The sequence below is a fragment of the Calliphora vicina genome, chromosome 3, assembly GCF_958450345.1.
Source record: "Calliphora vicina chromosome 3, idCalVici1.1, whole genome shotgun sequence".
NCBI lineage: Eukaryota > Metazoa > Arthropoda > Insecta > Diptera > Calliphoridae > Calliphora > Calliphora vicina.
In genome coordinates this window covers 12,377,770-12,399,110 of record NC_088782.1, presented here as the reverse complement: position 1 = coordinate 12,399,110, position 21,341 = coordinate 12,377,770, and the positions used below count along the sequence as shown (strand labels likewise).

The window sequence follows — 21,341 nt, the reverse complement described above, 5'->3', positions numbered from 1 at the left end:
TCGAATTTTTATTTAAATTTTTTTTTTTAAAAAAAAATTCTGATTAAAAAATATTTTTTTCCGATTTTGACCCATTGTAGGTCCAACTTACTATGGTTTTATATACGTCGTTGCAAAGGTCTTTGAAATATATATCATTAGATATCCATATTGTCTATATTAATGACTTAGTAATCCAGATATAGGTCATAATCGAGGTTTACCTGATTTGTGGAGCGATTTTGCTGAATTTAAATAGGAAACTTTTCGAAGCATGTCTGACAGAATTATTGAAGATTTCGATCCCGAAAATATCTTCAGAAAATTGATTTCAACAGACAGATGGACAGACAGACAGACAGAGAGACGGACATGGCTTAATCGACTCCGCTATCTATAAGGATCAAGAATATATATACTTTATAGGGTCGGAAAATTATATTGTGGAAATTACAAACGGAATGACAAACTTATATATACCCTTCTCACAAAGGTGAAGTGTATAAAAACAGGAAAAAGTCTAATTATTCCATCAAGAATCTAGAAATGAGGATGTTCTCTGTGCATTTTCAGTTAAATTTCAACCTGCCCTTAAATAATAATTTGTTGTTCTCATTTTCATGATTGTGAAATCCTTCCACCCGCAACAAATTAATACAAATTAATTAAAATAGGAAAAACAAAGCTTGATTAAAGATAAATTATTCATTTGATTTTGTTCATGTCACGTTCTTGTGCCAAAATCATCCTTTGTATCAATACTCCTCGATCGCTTAATCAAGTTTCCGTTCAAATCAAAATTTAGTGGCTTTAAATAAAAAAAGTTAATAGTAATTTTATGATTTTCAATTTATCACGTTCGTTTTCGTAAGTGTATCTTTTTTCGAAAACATTCCCGCGGCTCTCTGCAGCATAAAATGTACGTTCGGTAGCTGATGAAGGTTCATATACATATGCGTTTCATCATCCATGATAAGGCAGTTATTAAATTTTGTCAAAATTTGTTCGTAAATTAATGCTACGATATGACCGTAAGCCAGCATCCAGGCTGTAATATGACTGGTTTATATTTTTTGGTGCGATCATTATCAGATAAACCAGGATTTTATTTAATACAACGCACTATTTTTGTTGTAAGGTCTCGTCTGCTAACTTTTTTGGTTTCTTTTGTCCTACGATCCATGCTTAAGGTTCCTCTGTAACGTTTTATAACATCATTCACAATACTTTTTGGAAGCTTCAGTTTTTTTGCAATCATTTTTTAGAAACTGTGATCACCAGGGAAACCAAAATATGCAAATGCATGTTTTTTCTGGTGAGTCTAATGAGCACATTGATAATATATTTACACGTTTCAGAACTATTTAAGAATTTTGGCATCGATTTGTTAGTGCATATTTTTGTATATTTTACCATTAAATGCATATTTTTGCATATATTTGTTTTAAGAGTATATTTATGTCATATTTTTGCGTTTTTAGAGCATATTTTAATGTTTAATAGCATATTTTCACTTATTGTTCGCTGTTGTGTTACAGGTTTTTACTTCCTTTGTTTAAAATTCAAAATTGAAAAATAGATGGCTTTTTTTTAATATAAAATAAGTAACTTAGCCGTTCTAAGTGTTAAAGAAATGAAAAAAATGTTTTCAGATCCAATAGACAACGATTTTCATTTGAAAATTTAAGTCAATATTTTGTAATTTATTGCAATAATAACCATAATTGAAGAAGTGACTTTATATTTATATAAAATATCATCAAAAAATACCTCTCGTGGCCTTTTCGTAGCTTATTGTTTTTATGTTGTATGTATTTATTTTTTGTTACACTTGTTTTAGTTCATGTTATTTTTGTTTATTTTATGTTATTTTACCTTTTTAGAATTGCATTGTATTGATTTTTTTAAATAAAAGTATATTTTTTGGTTAAAAATTATGTAAAAGTTTGTTTTTTTAAGAGCATATTTTTTAAATTTTAAGGGCATATTTTAAAGTTTTTACTGTATATTTAAAGCGCTTAAAACGCTTTTTTTAGAGCATATTTCCGGTTTCCCTGGTGATCACTCATATTTTATAACAAAAATTAAGTCGTTAATAACTTTGTAAATACTGCGATTTATGAGAAAATAACATAAATATGTGATCACTCATATTTTATATTTAAAGGAAAATAAGCTCAATCTGTGATCACAGATTTTTTTTTACCAAAAATCGATTTTTAGAATAAAAAAACTCAAATATCTTAAATCGTTAATAACTTTGTAAATACTGCGATTTTAAGGAAAATAAGTTCAAACTGTAATCACTCATATTTAATAACAAAAATATATTTTTAGTATAAAAAAAACTCAAACTAATTTTAATTACGAACATCTTTATTTAACAATATAAATTATTCTGCACCAGATGTTCAGAAATGCAAAATCAAGTTGATGTCCTTTTAAAAATATTGTCTTATTCATTTTTTAACTTGTTTAAACTCTTTATCTATTTTTTCAATAATGTAATTAAAAAATCGATTGTTTGTATTTAAGACATATTAAAAATATTGTTTTTCAAAACATATTCATAAAAGTTTTTGATATTTGATATGTCTATTTAATGAACATAACCCAATAAGCTCCAAAAATTCAAGCACTTGAATATTTTGTTGGAATTTGGCTTGAATGCAAATGTAATTTTTCTTTAAACTTGAATATATTTGAAAAAAATATGGCTTGAATTTATGTTTCTTTTTTACTAGAGATTGCTATTGATATAAAGTGTAATACAACTATAATTCAAACGCTTGACTATAATTCAAGGCTTGAATTGCGCTTGCTTTCAACTATAATTCCAGTAAAAATGCTTATTGGGAAAACACTTCCGTTTGCCCTGACCATCAGTATTCAGACATGCTTGCTGAGAGTAATAATTTTTTATTTACAAGTTTTTATACAGACATACATATGTATCTGTCTGTGCATTCAAGTGTTAACTAAAATCCAGTTTGAAAGAGCGTTGATTGTTCTGCTAGCGTTTTAATACGCATTCCTGATGCCGAAGGTTTTAAACTTATTTTAACATTTCAAGTTTAATATGTACTAGTAAGATGTACTACAAACAAAGATATACATAAAAGTAAAAATGTTCTACGTACGATTACTTCCCGTTTATTAGGTAGTAAGTCATATTTAATTTTTAAAAACCAAAAAACTAATATTTAAAAAGTAAAGGTAAACAAATTAAAAAGGAAAATATTTTAAAAAAGCTCGACTTCAGTACTAGTTATGATTGTAATTTTTGTAACATTCACAAAGAGTTTCAAAAATGTTATGGATCTTTACAGATAGCGGAGTCATTCCGAAGTCCCCAAAAAACTTACATACATCAATATATCCGCTATAATATAACTTGGGTTGATATTTAAAATCAAGGAAAAATAAGTGCCTCAAATGTAAGCATAAACCCACAACTATATTAATTTTGTCATGTATTTTTCACCAACATTTTTTTTTTACTTAAAAACTTTTTTAATTTTTAATTTAAATTTATTGAGCTCATCCAGAAATATGACTTTATCGGTCATAAATGTTTAATAAATGTCCACTTCCTCATATCACTTTAACAATCATAAATCTCTTAATATTGGAATCCAAATATAATTTAACAAAAATAAGTTTCATATAGAAATAAATCACATGGCCTAATTTCATGGTCCACTTCCGAAAATCACTCACGACAATAAATTATTAAAATTTAAAAGAAACATTTTTTTTGCTCATTTACTCAGTGTAGGGTATTATATGATCGTGCTTGACCGACAATACTTTCTTTCTTGTTTTTGTTATTATTTTTTTTATAAAACTAACTAACTAAAACCAGTAAATTTTATTGATACTACACCATTTCCAATTGTATTTCAGAAGTTTCCTATTGTATTTCAGAAATTTCCATTTGTATTTCAGACTTTCTAATTTGTACTTAAAAAGTTAATAATTGGATTTCAGAAATTTCCATTTGTAAATACATTTGGTAAATTCTGAAATTCAATTAAAAATTTCTGAAATACGAAATTCTGAAAAATGGAAAATTCTGAAATATAATTGGAAATTTCTGAAAAATAATTGAAATTTTCTAAAATATAATTAGAAATTTGTGAAATACAATTTGAAATGGTGTAGAACCGAGTTATTATTATTTCCAATCACAAGAAAGCTGACGATTGGGTTGCATTCCATTATAGCGTGTGTCAAAATAAATAATTTGTCTGCATTCTCAGAAATTATTTAAAATTAATAAAAAAAAAATTAATAATTCTAATAATTCTGAATAATTTATTTTATATATGTATTTTCGAGTATTTCAAATATTTATTGGTTAAAAAATTACAAACATTTCATTCCAATCACACTGAATAAACTTTCACAAACTCCACTTTCAAATCACCATTATTCAGCCAATTTAAATTGCCGCCATATTTGTTCCAAAATTTATTCTTCGAACGTGGATCAGTATTGGACCAAGGTTTTGATTCCTTCCATTCGATTTCGTCCTTAAAGTCATTATTACCACCTACGCCACAGCCCAAAGTCAAATAGAATTCCTGATCGAAGGGGGCCCACCGGGAACCTCCCATCAAAAGATCCTGATTTGGCAAAGATTTGCCAGACATTACAAGATTTTTAAAAGCTTGAGCTTCATTTGTAATCTCCAAGCGACAGTATTCTTGACCGTCCACAGCAACGGCTACTAAATCGGGTGTCCAGGTTAATTCGTACAGGTGAAAGTCGTGCGACAAATTTAGATCTTTATGATTACATTGGCACATTTTTGCAGAACGCCAGGGTTCATTGGCATTTAATATTAAACCGCCTTGCAAAGATATCTGATCACCATTGGCTATAGCATGAGCCACACGCATTTGACCCGAATGATACTGATTGCCGCCATAGACAAGCTTTGAGGGCTCCAACCATAATTGAGGATACACCCACATGGCAGCAGGCATTTTAGCTTTTATCTCCACTCTGCCATATTTAAAGGAAAACTTATCTTTCGTTTTAATTTGTGCTGTTATGAAGGGATTTAATTTATTCTGAATTTTAGGATGAAACACGCATTCATCGGTGTCCACTTTACCCGTGCATGCGGCACCCAATGAAAAAGTTTTCTTAAGTACATCACTCTGATAATGTACACTAGTGGGTTTGGGTGTTATGGTTATTTTTCCATTGTCAACTTTCAAAACGTCTGCCACATCATTAAGATACATATTGAATTCATAGTCAGGTTGTTGGGGTATACGCCTCTCCACCGTCCATTTTTTGGCATTCAAATTGCGACCCTCAAATTGTTCTTCAAATATAATTTGGCCACTACAGCGTACTGGTGCTCCATTTACCATAGTTACAGTTGACATACACTGGGGACTAGCAGTGGTCATTGATGGTGTATCCGTGACTGCGTTGCCTGTTCCATTCAAATATTGCTGCACTACATAGACACCATCATCTTCACGATAGCCCAAACCATTGTATATGACATAGGTCCAGTAATACAAGGTATCACCCAATTTTAGTTTAGTAATGCGATCACGAAATGTCCAACGTCCATTTTTAGGTTTTACAATATCACGAGCCCAAGTGCCAGCCTCCAAACCATCCATTTCTTCATTTAATTTGCCATGAAACGCAAAAAGTGTTATGCCCTCCTCGTGTGGTATAGATACCTCAAAACCTTTGGGATAGAAGACCACAATGTCGGCTTTGGGCACTTGATATGTCCAGCAACATGGTATGACACATAATACGAATAATAACAAATGTACACAATTTACCGGTCTCACCATTGCGTTCTTTGCTGATTCAGAGAAGTGTGGTGAGTGTTTGAAATTCAAAAGACGACTAAATGTGTTTATTTTATCATGTGTGTTTTATATTTAGATTTGAATTCAAGTTGTATTTTGACTCTTTGTTTGGTTTTGTTTATTTTTTTTTTGTAGTTCTCTGATCATTTATTTAAGTTGCGATGCCAGATTAAGTTGATTTTTTATTTTACAAAACAAAAATCTCAGTTCATACTACATAGTATGTACGTTTTATTTATTCAACTGCTTATTAAGAATTTACAGTGATGGTCAGCTAATTAGCTCTGCCGTTTCACTTTTTAGGTAAATAAAAAAGACTTTAAATATTGTAAACAATATTTCCCAACTCTGGCGATCTTTTATATCTTTCAATTGGTATAAATATAACTTTTAATGTTAGCAAAATGAACTGTTCCAAATAAATTTGTATATATTTGAACATATTCAATTATTATTTGAATAGCAATTGCCTTTCGTTTGCTTCTGCTGTACCATGCACGTTCCACATGGTAGACAGTCAGATTTACTATAGTGTTTTTGCCGACAATTTTTCACTCTATACAAAGTTATCGTTATTGGTATGATTAATCCCAAGGCGGGCAGAAAACAGCACTTTTCGGATTTGTTATATCCGATTTTAAGGAAATGAACCACAGTTATTATTTATTGCTAGTGTTTATCAAGAATCGGCCTCTGAATTTTTGAAAAAAAGTGATTTATCCATATTATTTTAATCATTATAATAAATCCCAATTAAGCGTATGATTTAAAAGTTATGTGTAGATATGTGTGTAATTTTTTTTAAATTTTTAATTTTTTTTTTTAAATTTTCAAGACGACATCTTTTTGGACCGAAAAAGGTTTGGAGTCAAGAAGACAATGATTTGATAAACACTTGCAATACATAAAAACTGTGGTAAATTTCATTAATTGATCGTTTATTTTAAAAACCAGTCAAGCAACAAAAAATCCAAAATTGAGTTATTGGCCTATTGCTGTTTTGAAAAGGTAAAAGAATCGTTTAATGCCAAAAAAATAAATACTGCCCTCCTATTATGGTGAATTGATCGTTTATTTCAAAAACCAGTCAAACAACAAAAAATTCAAAATTGAGTTATTGGCCGATTACTGTTTTGTAAAGGTAAATGCATCATTTAATGCAAAACAAATTAAATATTTCCCCCCTATTATGGGGACACTTGCAATACATAAAAACTGTGGTAAATTTCATTAATTGATCGTTTATTTCAAAAACCAGTCAAGCAATAAAAAATTAAAAATTTTGTTATTGGCCGATTACTGTTTTGTAAAGGTAAATGCATCATTTAATGCAAAAACAATTAAATACTGCCTCCTATTATGATAAATTGATCGTTTATTTCAAAAACCAGTCAAGCAACAAAAAATCCAAAATTGAGTTATTGGCCTATTGCTGTTTTGTAAAGGTAAATGCATCGTTTAAAAAAAAAAATACTCCCCCCCTATTATGGTGAATTGATTGTTTATTTCAAAAACCAGTCAAGCAACAAAAACTCCAAAATTGTGTTATTGGCCGATTACTGTTTTGTCATTAATTTGTTTTGCATTTACATCGTTTAATGCAAAACAAATTAAATACTGCCCCATTATTATGGTGAAGTAAAGCCGAGAAATCTGTGCAGAAAGAAGTCAAATTATTTATTTTATACTATGTAATACTAGGCCCTAATCTATTTATTCCCATATATGTTGTAAATCTCAATAAATGTGAAACAAAAATAAAAGATTTACAAACCCTAAAAGCCTACTTGGTTGGATATGAAGAGTTTTGTGGGAATATTTTTCAATTGCCTACAACGAAAGCCTATTGCCTAGAATGTGATGATGGATAGTTACTTCAGAACAAATATGAATATGATATTAAACTCTTTAAAAAGTTCATTTCTCATTTTACATTTAAAGTTCCTAATAAAATTAGAATATTTCGTATGAAACAGTTACACAAATGGATAACTTTTATAGGAAAAATTACAAATTTTGTAAAAGTAATATTTAGGTTGTTAGGAAGTTTCTTTTTACTCAAAATTAATAATTTGTTGCTTGACTGATTTTTGAAATAAACGACTAAATATCGAAAATCATAATTTTTAATAAATAAAAAGTTATTTATAACGCTAATGGAAAACAATTTGCAATTTTTTTATCAAAAAATTATTTAAAAACTCAGTGATTTTTCTACAACTATTTGCAAATTGTTTTCAAATTCCTTCAGTAATAAGAAAAACTGTTTTATTTAATAAATAGTTTTATTGGACCACATAATTCCAAAATTAATACCATAATTTCTAATCACACTGAATAAACTTTAACAAACTCCACTTTAAAATGGCCATTATTCAGCCAATTTAAATTGCTGCCATATTCTTTCCAAAACTTATTCTTAGAACGTGGATCGGTGTTGGTCCAAGGTTTTGGTTCTTTCCATTCGATCTCGTCCTTGAAGTCATTATTACCACCTATGCCACAGCCCACAGTCAAGTAGAATTCCTGATCGAAGGGTGCCCAATTGGAACCTTCCTTCAAAAGCTCCCGATTTGGCAAAAACTCATCTGATATTGCAAGATTTTTAAAAGCTTGAGCTTCTTCTTTCATCTCCAAGCGACAATATTCTTCACCATCCACAGCTATGGCTATTACATCGGGTGTCCAGGTTAATTCGTACAAGTGAAAGTCTTGCGACAAATGGAGTTTTGTTTGATGATGTTGACACATTTTCACAGAACGCCAGGGTTCATTGGAATTTAAAATCAAACCACCTTGCAGCACTATCTCGTCTACATTGACAATTGTATGAGCCACACGCATTTGACCCGAATGATACAGATTGCCTCCATAGATCAGCTTTGAGGGCTCTAGCCATAATTGCGGATACACCCACATGGCAGAGGGCACTTTAGCTTTTATTGCTACTTTGCCATATTTAAAAGAAAACTTATCTTTTGTTTTAATTTGTGCTGTTATTAAAGGGTTTAACTTATTATGAGGTCTAGGTTGAAATACACACTCGTCACTATCCACTTTACCCGTACAACTAGAACCTAATGAAAATGATGTATTATAAACTTCTTTACGATAATGTTGAATAGTGGGTTTGGGTGTTATGATTAGTTTTCCCTTGTGAACTTGTAAAACCTCTGCCACATCATTAAGATACATATTGAATTCATAGTCAGGTTGCTGGGGTATACGTCTCTCCACAGTCCATTTGCTCGAATCCAAACTGAGACCTTTAAATTTGTCTTCAAATATAATTTGGCCACTACAGCGTACTGGCGCACCATTTACCCTAGTTACAGTGGGCAAACAATTAGGATTAGGCATGGCAGTTGTTGTGGTCACTGTTGGTCCATCCATAACAGCAATATCGGTGACATTAAAATACTGTCGCACTACATAGACACCATCGTCTTCACGATAGCCCAAACCCTTGTATATGACATAGGTCCAGTAATACAAAGTATCACCCAATTTTAACTTGGTACTGCGATCACGAAATGTCCAACGTCCATGGTTATGCTTAAGGATATCATGAGCCCATGTGCCAGCCTCCAAACCCTCCATTTCTTCATTTAATTTGCCGTGAAACGCAAACAGAGTTATGCCCTTCTCGTGTGGTATAGACACCTGAAAACCTTTGGGATAGAAGACCACAATTTCGGCTTTGGGCACGACATATGTCCAGTAACATGGTATCACACTTAATAAAATTACAAATAAAAGCACACAATTTCCCGGTCTCACCATTGTAAACTTTGTTGATTCAGAGAAGTGGTGACTGTTCGACTAACAAAAGTAGACTAAATTTGTTTTTTTAATCATTTTTATTTATTATTTAGCTTTGTGTGGTTTAGATTTGTTTATTTTTTTATTATTTCTCTGATAGTTATTTGTAAACTATCATGCCGAACATGAGGTTTGTTTGTTATTTTTATGGTGGAGGAATAAATTATTCGAAAATTCTTCTCAGTTTGCATACACTTTATTAGAAATATACAGTGGCTCTCATATAAGCCCTACATATCATAATTAGTTTCTTGTTAGTTTTGTGTATCAGGAATTCCAAAGAGCACAGAAAAAAACACAAGTTTTTGACCTCTTAGGAGTCCTTTGGACATTTAAATTTTTATTCTTTTAAATTTCGAAAAACCAGCGAGATTAAAATTTTGGTAAAAGTCAACGTTTACATGTGTTGTAAGATTAACTCGTATTGTATGACCTGAAGTCGGATTTGATTGATTTAAGATGCATTCACAAGATTATTGAAAATATTTATAGGTTGTTTAGTCAATTAAACACGTTTTCAGATTATTTGAACAAATGTAAAATAAATGCATCTGAATATTTGCATCATGATAGCATTTTTTAGCCTACATTAGTCTAAAGAACACATATATTTTTACCCAGGCGCGGTTCCTGGTCAATCAATAGGGGGGGATGGTATTTAAATAAATTAAAATTTATTTTGTTTTTTTTTCCTTTTTATACCCATCACCATGACTGGCAAGGGTATATATAAGTTTGTCAATCCGTTTGTAATTTCTACATTTTTCATTTGCAACACTACAGTGAGTAGTGTTTATAAAAAACCGGTTTTTCGGTTAACCGACATTGAAAAAACCGAACAGTGTCAATTTGACAACGAAAAAATTACACCATCCGTTGTCGATTTGACAACGTTCGTGTACGATTTTATAACAGACTGTTGACAATTTGTCACCGTTCGTGTACGATTTGACACCAGACCGTGGTCAATTAATATAAATAACAATTTCTTTATTTTTTAAATTTTTTTAATACAATACTTATAACCAGGGCAAAAGTATGCAATATCATATTTTTTGCTGAACATCGTATAATCATATGATTTAGTTATTTATCCGTTTCAGACAATTTTAAGAATTTTGGCATCGATTTGTTAGTGCATATTTTTGCATATTTTGCTCTTTACTGCATATTTTAGCATATTTTGCGTTTTATAGCATATTTTTGCATATTTAACTCACAACTGCATATTTTTGTTGCATATTTTCTTTTTTTTTCATTATTTTGTTTTCTTAATATAATTTTATTATTTGTATTGTAATTTTTCATTTTAATTTGTACTATTTTGTTAAGCTCCAATTATAATTGGCCTAAGCTACTTAAAGAAAAAATGAGAGTACACATAATCGACTTAGCTTCGTTCAATTTTTGTTGACTTCAGCAAGATTAGTTTCCACATATGTATTTAAATTAAATTAAAAATATACACACACAAATATCAAAATTTAATAAATAGTAAAAACTACTTAAAGAATTAAAAGAATATTTCAAAATTAAATTAAGCAACTATTTAACATATTCTCAGAATATTAAGATCCATCGAAAATCTTGTGTTCAAGCTTTGAACTTCAAAGATTTACACAGAAAATATTAAGAAATCATTAAAAAACAATATATATGGACATGTCGACGAAACAATGGATGAGAACGTAAGAAACATAGGAAATGGTATTTTCAAAAAAATTTTTTTTAATTGCCATAGTCTTAAATAGAACATATAATTCCACTATTGTAGGGCATTTTGATAATTCGATTTAAATTTTGAAAGACGAATTTATTTATATGTATGTTAACCTACATAGAAGAATGCCACAAAATCCATTGCATTTTTTACCAAGGAAACAAACGCGTTATGGAGAAGTTTTTGAAACATAATTAAAATGATAAAAAAATGGGCTTTAAAGCTTTATGTAGAATATAAACATATCTCCCTACTGATCCTAAAAAAACTACTGAAATCTAAAACAAAGATTTAGTTTGAAAATTTGATAAGGTAAACACATAGTAATATACTGCTAATTTTAATAAAATAAATTGAACCAAACTATTTTCATATAGTATCAAAGTCAATAAAATCGAAATTTAATCCTATAATAACCCATTTTAATTTATGAGCTCAATATTTTATTTACTTCTTATATATTTTTTTAATAAAAGATTGAATTCAACCAATAACCAACTATTTTTAAGTGCATATTTTTTGTTTTTAAGTGCATATTTAATGCGCATAAAACACTTTTTTTAGAGCATATTTTTGGTTGCCCTCCAAGTCCAAATGGAAACTATAAGTTTCCATTTGGACTTGTATGTCGTCACTGGATTCGGTGGTCTTCTCTGCCTGGATCTTCATCAGCATCAACACAAATTCGCAGTCAAACACAATTACACTTTCTTTTATATTTTGGTTTGTAAACCACTTATTTGCATCTCTATTTATTAAAATATTTAACATTTTTTAATGTAAATAAAAATAAAACACACTTATAAAAAGCAAGTCACGTTGAAATGCGTTGCGAATAATTTAACAACATTGCGTTGTCGATTCGTACCCGTTTGTTTACAATTTGTAAACGTACGGTGTCGAAAAAAAGTGACACCGTATGGAGTCAAAATGACAGCAACCGTTGTCGATTTTGCAACGTCGTTTTTCCCTCAGTGTATATACAGCTTTAAAATTTGTAGTTTTTGGTAGTAAGGAATGGTTAATATTATAAAACTATAAATATACAAAAGTTTTATTTTCTCAGTTCTTAAAAATATTAATCTAAAGAGGTTTGTATTATAAATCAGCAGTTTAGGTTTCAAATCAGACCAATAATGTGTATACAATGAATATTAAAAATGCACAAAAACATGAGATTTATTAATTTTAGTCCCAAATTTTAAAAACCGGTTAACCTAGTGATAAAAACCCGATAAACCGGTTAACCGAAAATCAACATTTTAAATTTCGAGATTTCGAAGTAAAACCAGTTTTTCGGTTAACCGGTTAACCAGTTTATAAACACTAACAGTGAGCCTCAAAAGTGAGTATACACCAAAAAATATTTGATTTTTTTAAAGATAATGAAAATCCTAAAATTTATTCATCGATTAAAATTGAGTTGAATAATAGATTCGGTTGTGAAAAAAAAAGATTTAAGTCGGACTATAATGATTTTCATGATCCTAAAAAATCAAAAAATTCGCGGTTGTTTACTCACTTTTAAGGTTGTGTGTATTCGGGATCGTTATAGATAGCGAAGTCGATATAGCCATGTCCGTCCAAATAAACTACATGATTCATACATTCATGTACCCGCTATAGACCCGGTTCGGTAACTATTTAAAATGGAGAAAATCGGGTTACAATTGGCTGAGATATAGGGAAATCATTTGGCCTATTTTGGATCTATATCTGGATTACTAAGTCATTAATATAGACAATATGGATATCTAATGATAGATATTTCAAAGTTCTTTGCAACAACTTATATAAGCCCATAGCAAATTGGACCTACAATGGGTCAAAATCGGGAATAATATTTTTTAACCCGATTTTTTTTTCAAAAAACATTTTTTTGTCATACATTATTTTTCACTAATAAATTTAAAAAATTATTTTTTTTTTTTTTAAAAAAAATTAGAAAAAACAATTTTGAAAAAAAATTAATTTTGTTTAACTAAAAATATTTAAAATTTTTATTTTAAATATTAATTTGTTGAAGATTCAGCTCAGCAGAATATAGCTCTCTACTTGTTTATATTAAAACTTTTTAGTTTTGGGGGTTGAAATTTTCTTTTTTCACTCCCTGTGTTTACCGAATATGATCAAAATATATGGCCCACTTTCAAAAAATATCATTACGTTCATAAATTATTTACATGTATTGATATCTAAGTAAAATTCATCACAAATAAGTTCCATAGACACAAAAACCATGCTATCAAATTTTGTGACGATTTGATAATTAACTTTATGTTAATTAGATATCTTATACTAGGTCTAAATCTCGATATTAAAGCTACCTAATTAATTTTCTGTACTTTTATACACGGTATAGGGTATCATATGGTTGCGCTTGACTAACTATACTTTAGTACTTTGAAATTTTTAAATTAGTTTTTTTGTATACAAATATAGTAAGGTAGATCTTAATTTATAATAACCAAGAAATTATTGGATACTTGGAAATTCCTGTAGAAATAGAAAACCACTTGCTGTTTTCTTTGAACTTTTTATTAGTCAACTTAAGTGCAAAATTAATAAAATAATTCAATTTTAATCACACTGAATAAACTTTAACAAAATCCACTTTCAAATCACCATTATACAGCCAATTTAAATTGCTGCTATATTTTTTCCAAAATGTATTCTTCGAACGTCGATCGGTATTGGGCCAAGGTTTTGGCTCATGCCATTCTGTATCCTCCTTAAAGTCGTTATTGCCACCAATGCCATAGCCCAGGGTCAAGTAGAATTCCTGATCGAAAGGTGCCCATTTGGAACCTTCATTCAAAAGCTCCTGATTTGGCAAACACTGGCCAGATATTTCAAGATTTCTAAAAGCTTGAACTTCATTTGTGATCTCCAAGCGACAATATTCTTGACCATCCACAGCAACGGCTATTAAATCAGGTTTCCAGGTTAATTCGTACAAGTGATACTCGTTGGTCAAATTGAGATTTGTCAGGTTATATTGGCACATTTTTGCAGAACGCCAGGGTTCGTTGGAATTTAAAATCAAACCACCTTGTAGAAATAGCTCATCTCCATTGACAATTGTATGAGCCACACGCATTTGGCCCGAATGATACAGATTGCCGCCATAGACAAGCTTTGAGGGCTCCAACCATAATTGCGGATACACCCACATGGCAGCGGGCATTTTAGCTTTTATCTCCACTCTGCCATATTTAAAAGAAAACTTATCTTTCGTTTTAATTTGTGCTGTTATTAAAGGGTTTAACTTATTTTGAGTTCTAGGATGAAACACGCACTCATCGGTGTCCACTTTACCCGTGCAAGATAAGCCCAATGAAAATGTTTTCTTAAATACATCACCATGATAATGATGAATAGTAGGCTTGGGTATTATGGTTAGTTTTCCATTCTCAACTTTCAAAACATCCGCAACATCGTTAAGATACATGTTAAATTCATAGTCAGGTTCTTGGGGTATACGTCTCTCCATAGACCATTTGCTCGAATCCAAACTGTGACCCTCAAATTGTTCTTCAAATATAATTTCGCCACTACAGCGTACTGATGCACCATTAACCCTAGTCACAGTGGCTAGACACTGAGGATTAGGCGAGGTCACTGGTGGTGTATCCGTTACCACGATACCAGTTTCATTATATTGTCTCACTACAAAGACACCATCATCTTCACGATAGCCCAAACCATTGTATATGACATAGGTCCAGTAATACAAGGTATCACCCAATTTTAGTTTGGTTAGGCGATCACGAAATATCCAACGTCCATCTTTAGGTTTTAAAATATCACGAGACCAAGTGCCAGCCTCCAAGCCATCCATTTCTTCGTTTAATTTGCCATGAAACGCAAAAAGTGTTATGCCCTCCTCGTGTGGTATGGACACCTCGAAGCCTTTGGGATAGAATACCTCTATTTTGGCTGTAGGTACTTCATATGTCCAGTAACATGGTATGACATTGAAAAAGATTAATAACAAATGCACACAATTTATTGGTCTTGACATTGTTTTCTTTATTGACTCGTATCAGTAAGTGTTGACTGTTGAAGTGAATGTCCGACGTACTAAAGACGACTAAATTCGTTTTCTTTATCTTTTGTATTTTATATTTAGATTCTAGTTCAAGCTGTAGTTTTGCTCTTTACTTAGAATTGTGTTTTTTTTTAGTAAACACTCTTCTTCATAAGAGATAAGGGTGTGAATAATAGGGTCATTACGTTTTGCAAAATATTAAAAATAGAATATCATTCCCTTTGTGGAATGGGAAAATTAGAATTATTTTATTAAAATTTGTATGTAATACGTTGCTTAACTATATTTTCAGAGACATTTTTGGGAATTATTATGTGTTTTTATAGTCTCGAAAACGCTGAGAGCGTTTTCTTAAATAGCACTGATTTCTATGTCTATAAATAACATTGTTTAAATAGATTCTGGTTCTTCTTATATGAAGGATATAGAGCAAAGTCAGCAAACTCCATTTTTTTATTTCACCTAGCCCCCATACAAATGTCCTCTCGAAATTGGACTTTATCGGTCATAAATCTTTAATTTATATATGTATCTACACAAATTTCGCTCAAAATAAGTTTTATATATACAAAACTCATGTCACCAAATTTTGTTACGATCGGTCCATAATTAGTCATAGGTCCCATATAAACCCGATTCCGAAAATCACTTTAACGTGCATAAATCTCTTAAAAATGTTGGTATAGACACAAAATTCCACATAAATAACGTTCATATAGATATTTACTTAGTGTAGGGTATTATATGGTCGGGCTTGAACGACCATACTTTCTTACTTGTTTTTTTATCAAAAAGCCGGATATGAAGAATCAAAGAGAGAAGAATCGAGGGATCACTAAATTGATCGGATATTTAGAATATAATAAAGAAAAACTTATCTTTTAAAATCTAGTAAATGTGACAATTTTATTTATACACTTCAATTGATTTTAAGATGCTGTATCATAATTACATGCTGTAAACCCAGTGAAAAAGGTATGTATTTAATTTGTTTTCTAGTGTAATTTTTTTTCCAAATCACGTACTTCTGCCGTTACTGTAAATATGTAAATCGAAAATTGACAGAGCTTAGGAATGAGTGAGTCGTCACACAGTCACTGCAGCATGAAATTTCTAAATCATTTTTGATCATTTTGATATTTATAATTTACGATTGAACAAAAAAATATGGAAATCGATCAATTGATGATTTACTCAATATATGGGAAAATTTTCAATCAGACACATATGCAAAGTATACATGGGCAGTTCCAACAGAGTATTTTATATTTATATTTTGTAAATAAAAAAATATGTAATCAAAATTTAAATGACAGGTTGGTAGCACCCTTTTTATAGAGGCTTAACCCAGATATGCCGGCGGCTTGAGCTTGATCATTTTAAAAGTACTTTTATATTATTTTGGAAGCAAATGAGAAATAAAAAACTGTGCAATTAAAGTTTTTTAAAAATTTATTGAAAAAAGTGTTTTTTAAGTCGTTTTAAGTTGAGACCCCAAAGTCCTATATATAGACTTTGGGGTCTCAACAAAAAAACTAAAACGCAATATTGAAACATTCATGCATATAACAATCAAGCTACTCTTCATAAATATAAATTCCAAAAAAATATAGTATTTATTTACTTGTAAATGTACAAAATTTTACTTTCAGTACAAACGAGATATGTCCATAATGACTAAATATGGGCATTTTGAAAATATCACAAACTAAAAATTCAATAACTCAAAAATAGTAGCAAAAAATAATGCGATCACACAATCTCCCATGAGGTAGTGGTGAGTACTAAGTATGTGAACAACAAAAAATGGTATTTTGATAAACGTGACGTATCCTGTAAACAAGAACAAGAACATGTAGTACAGTCGGCATATCTGGGTTAAATTTTAAATTAGTAATATAATAATATAGATATATTATTATTTTATATTACGGGAATTTCCGGACATACGGGAATGTATTAAAAAAAATTTCCGATTCGCAGGGATCAGTTTCGAAATTTGGAAAATCTATTTTAAAACTACAAATTCTAACACCATTTAAGATTAGTTTCTGGTGATTTTTCAAAATGAACTCCCAGAAATGAAATATCGGCATAATCGGCATTTCTCGCGTCATAAGCGGGAAGTTTTGCATTACTTCTTTAATTTGAAAAAACGATTGCTCACCAAAGCTTATGGTGAATGCTTTCCATCGATTTCAACGTGCGAGAGGTGGTTTGTGGGGTTCATAAGTGGTGATTTTGACACGGATGAAAAAGATCGCCCAGGCCAGCCAAAAAAGTTTGAAGACCAAGAATTGGAAGCATTACATCGTGAAGATTGTTGTAAACTCAATAAGAGCTTGCAAAATAACGTTTGTGAGCAGCAGGATTCATTCAAAAGCAGGGATATTGGGTACTATACGAATTGAAGCCGAGAGACCTTGAAAGACGATTTGCAATGATCCGAAATGATGCTAGAACGCGATAAAAGAAAATAATTTTTGCACCGAATCAGTACTTGCGATGAAAGATAGATTCTTTACGATAACCCGAAGCCTACCAGCCGAACCGACACCATAGCCAAATATTCAAGGCGATAAGGTAACTCTGCATTTAGTGGGATCTATTATGAGCTGCTGAAATCTAGCCAGACTATCACAGGAAACTTGTACCGAACGCAACTGATTCGTTTGAAACGAACATTGGCCGAAAATGTCCAGAATATGTGGCCAGACATGAAACCATAATATTCCATCATAACAACGCTAGGCCACATGTTGCAATACCTGTTAAAAACTATTTAGAAAGAAGTGGGTTTGCGTCATCCGCCTTATAGTCCAGACCTTGCCCGTCCAAATACTATTTGTTTCAATCGATGTAGAACGGTCTCTCTGGGATAAGCTTGACTTCAAAACAGAGTATCCGAAATTGGCTTGATTCGTTCTTGGCCTTAACAGATGAGCAGTTATTTTGGTTTGGAATCCATCTGTTGCAAGAAATATGGGAAAAAGTCATAGCTAACAATGGCCAATACTTTGAATAAATTTGTTTCAAAATGAAAGCTAAAAATCCTGCATTTTTAATTCATATACCCAATATATACCCTTATATCATGGTGAAGGGTATTATCAAGAGATTTTATATTATTTCAGATATTTTGCAACTTCCATACAGTTAGTGATTATCGCAACATGATATCAAACAATGAAAATTCTATTTGTATTGATTAAAGAATCCTTGCATAGAGTTCTTCAAATCCTTCCATAGAATATTTTTCAAATGTGACAATTTAAAACAAAAATTCTTATTCACAAAGGCAAACTAGAATGACTACTGGTTATATGCCTGCATTCTGGAACTAATACAATTTTTCCTGTAATTTTTATTCCCAACATTAAGTATAGCCTTAATGATTACACTAGTTAAATTAATGAATGTGTGTATAATAATAAACATTTTATTCTATAAATAGAACTTTATTAAATTGTACGCTAAGTGGCTATTAAATGTTTTCTCTTTCAAGCAGATATATTATTCTTTTTCTCGCATGCTATTGACATATATTGTGTGATCTTTGTATTCTAAATTATTCAAATTGACTCTAACTACCAGTAATCATAAATTGTGCATTACTTTTTTTTCATTTACCTTGGTAACAAAGCCTCCAATTGAAAACATTTTCCAAATACAGGATTACTTTGATTGGGCACATAATCGGCACGATTTGTCACCTGTTTTTGACCCAATTGCACTTTAACATACGCATCAGCTTGAATATTTTTCTCGCTACGACGGAATTGTATGCCCTGGACAATGTACACACGTACTATGATCTTTACCAATTCGGCTAGTGACTGTAATTGAGCCTGATAGCGTGGATTTAAGGCGGTAGCTAAAGGTTTTAACATTTGGCCATCTCCCGCTGCACCTCCAGCCGCTCGTCCACATATACAGGGTGTAATTTTTATATGAAGTTTCAGAGTGGCATAGATTTCTTCTGTGGGCAGAGAATTTTTCGTCTTATATCTTACGCCATGCACCATGCTGAGAGGTTCAGCCCAGTCGTTTAGGTAACTAAATTCGGGTTGTTTTTCCAATTCGTTTTGATAAATACACAACTTATGTTTAAAAGGGAAAAGGGCTGCACAAGGCTCTATAAAGCCGGAATTATAAAACTTGGTCCACCAATTAAATTCGGATTCATCAATTCCTTCCTTTATATTATAGATATCATTTGATTGTTTAGATTCTTGTTTGTTATAAATTTTCAATTTCTTTAAAACTCTTTTCCAATATGAATGTTGAGGTTGTTTGTTTATTAAATGTTTGGTTTCTGAAGTTTCCGTTTCACTTTCTTCTTCGTCTTCCAGATGTATGATGGTAGAAACTGAATCCATTTCTAAATCATCCTCTGCGGGTAGACAAGGTATGGCATTTTCCTTTTGCAGATAACGTTTGGAGTTGGCTATTAAAGTGGCACCCAATGTGGCTTCCTGTCCTTTGCTGGAAACCGCCACATCTGTGGCAATAATAGCGGGCCAATATTCCAATTGCTCGGGAAGACTCTGTAACATTAAAGAATCGATAGGTATTTTAAATATTGAGAGAGTTTCTTTATGTACTTACCACCACTCCCGAGGCATATAAAATCAAAAAATTCATACTATTTTTTATGGCTGAAGTCGATAAACCACTGGTTAACATAAGATCGGCCATCATTAGTTTAACCCGATGCTTGCTAGTCAAATAATTTTGTTTGCGATAATTTCGGAAACCAGCAAAAACAACTTCCAACCTAAAAATGTTTTAAGATTTTTATTTTGTTGAAATTTAGAACCACTCACTATTAAGATCATAACACATTATTATTATGCTCTAAGTATGGTTTCAAATTTATTAAATTTTTAATGCTATGTTCGAATCAAAGATAATGTCATCATCCCGCACATTTGGATTGATCGAAAAAAAGTGGTAATAAATCTGAATCTTCTAAACTACTGACTCGATTGTAAAATAATGTACAAACGAATCGTAGAGGAGGACATAAGCTTTCAGTAAATGAAATTAGTGATATAAATTCCTTATTTATTAAGAAATTATCAGTTTTTCCTATATGATCGGTCCATAATTGGTCAAAGCTTAGGGAAATCAATTTAGTTTTTCAACTTACACAAAATTTTTCATATTCGGTTTAATGGCATTCGGGATACCCACAGTTACACTGACTTCGTTAGTTTCCTCTACAACTTCTTTTACTTTTTTAACATCCTGCAACTCCACCAGTTCCCCTGACATCAAAACCTCGGCTCTTATAGCACCACTTAAAGCTATTGGTATCCATTTCAATGGTGGTGGTGTCAAATACTTTAATAACTCATACTTTTGTATGGCATGTTTGTGTTTCACCTCTTCACTTTCCCAGCCTTCATTCTCTCTGGCATGCCAGTCAATCCAATCACTTTTTATCACCGACATGGCTAAAACACCACAACCCAAATAATCGTCTGATGTTTTCCGATCCGTATCATAGACTTCTATAGCAACCATAGGGGGATTACTCAAATACCATAAGAAATCCCCCGGGAGCTGTATATTCTCCAGAGATATCACTGTATTCCAAATGGGGGAGAGTGTACCAAAGAGCACTGCAGTTTCAGCGGCACATTGAGAGATCATTATACGTATATACGGATCACAAAGACCATTACGATCGGCTCCTGGTTTGATTTTCGCTTGATGTATGAATAGGCGACATTTGAAGTTGGTAAAGGGAATGTGAGGTGACCAATAGAATGGTTCGGGATGCTTCCAATCTTGGACCACGTGGCTTAAGTAGTGACTAGTTTCAGTTTCGGCTACTATACTAAGGCAACCACGAATTATGGCTACCGTGCAGCCGCAATTAATGCAGGTGTGCTGGCATTTTATGTCCTAAAAA

General features: G+C 31.4%; 4 protein-coding genes across 4 annotated transcripts in view; all 4 read right to left on the bottom strand.

The window, feature by feature from the left end:
* mfr (misfire) overlaps positions 1 to 21,341 on the bottom strand; it is a 32,904-nt gene that overhangs the window by 7,305 nt on the left and 4,258 nt on the right. The window contains exons 8-10 of the mRNA XM_065504123.1: positions 20,574 to 21,334; positions 20,030 to 20,198; positions 19,052 to 19,968 (exon numbers count right to left, since the gene is read on the bottom strand). Coding sequence (XP_065360195.1) covers positions 19,052 to 19,968; positions 20,030 to 20,198; positions 20,574 to 21,334 — 1,847 coding nt within the window. The remainder of the gene's footprint in view (positions 1 to 19,051; positions 19,969 to 20,029; positions 20,199 to 20,573; positions 21,335 to 21,341) is intronic.
* On the bottom strand, positions 4,296 to 5,860 carry LOC135955217 (gram-negative bacteria-binding protein 3-like). Its single transcript, XM_065505544.1, has one exon. The coding sequence runs from the start codon at positions 5,808 to 5,810 to the stop codon at positions 4,368 to 4,370; it is 1,443 nt and encodes a 480-aa protein (XP_065361616.1). The 5' UTR covers positions 5,811 to 5,860; the 3' UTR covers positions 4,296 to 4,367.
* Positions 8,157 to 9,631, bottom strand: LOC135955989 (gram-negative bacteria-binding protein 3-like). Its single transcript, XM_065506443.1, has one exon. It carries the CDS (start codon positions 9,609 to 9,611, stop codon positions 8,157 to 8,159), a length of 1,455 nt encoding a protein of 484 aa, XP_065362515.1. The 5' UTR covers positions 9,612 to 9,631.
* Positions 13,893 to 15,450, bottom strand: LOC135955826 (gram-negative bacteria-binding protein 3-like). Its single transcript, XM_065506192.1, has one exon. The coding sequence runs from the start codon at positions 15,392 to 15,394 to the stop codon at positions 13,955 to 13,957; it is 1,440 nt and encodes a 479-aa protein (XP_065362264.1). The 5' UTR covers positions 15,395 to 15,450; the 3' UTR covers positions 13,893 to 13,954.

What these genes read in the sequence shown, in the direction of transcription:
- LOC135955989 (XM_065506443.1), bottom strand. Translation starts at nt 9,611, where the DNA reads ATGGTGAGACCGGGAAATTGTGTGCTTTTATTTGTAATTTTATTAAGT.
- LOC135955217 (XM_065505544.1), bottom strand. Translation starts at nt 5,810, where the DNA reads ATGGTGAGACCGGTAAATTGTGTACATTTGTTATTATTCGTATTATGT.
- LOC135955826 (XM_065506192.1), bottom strand. Translation starts at nt 15,394, where the DNA reads ATGTCAAGACCAATAAATTGTGTGCATTTGTTATTAATCTTTTTCAAT.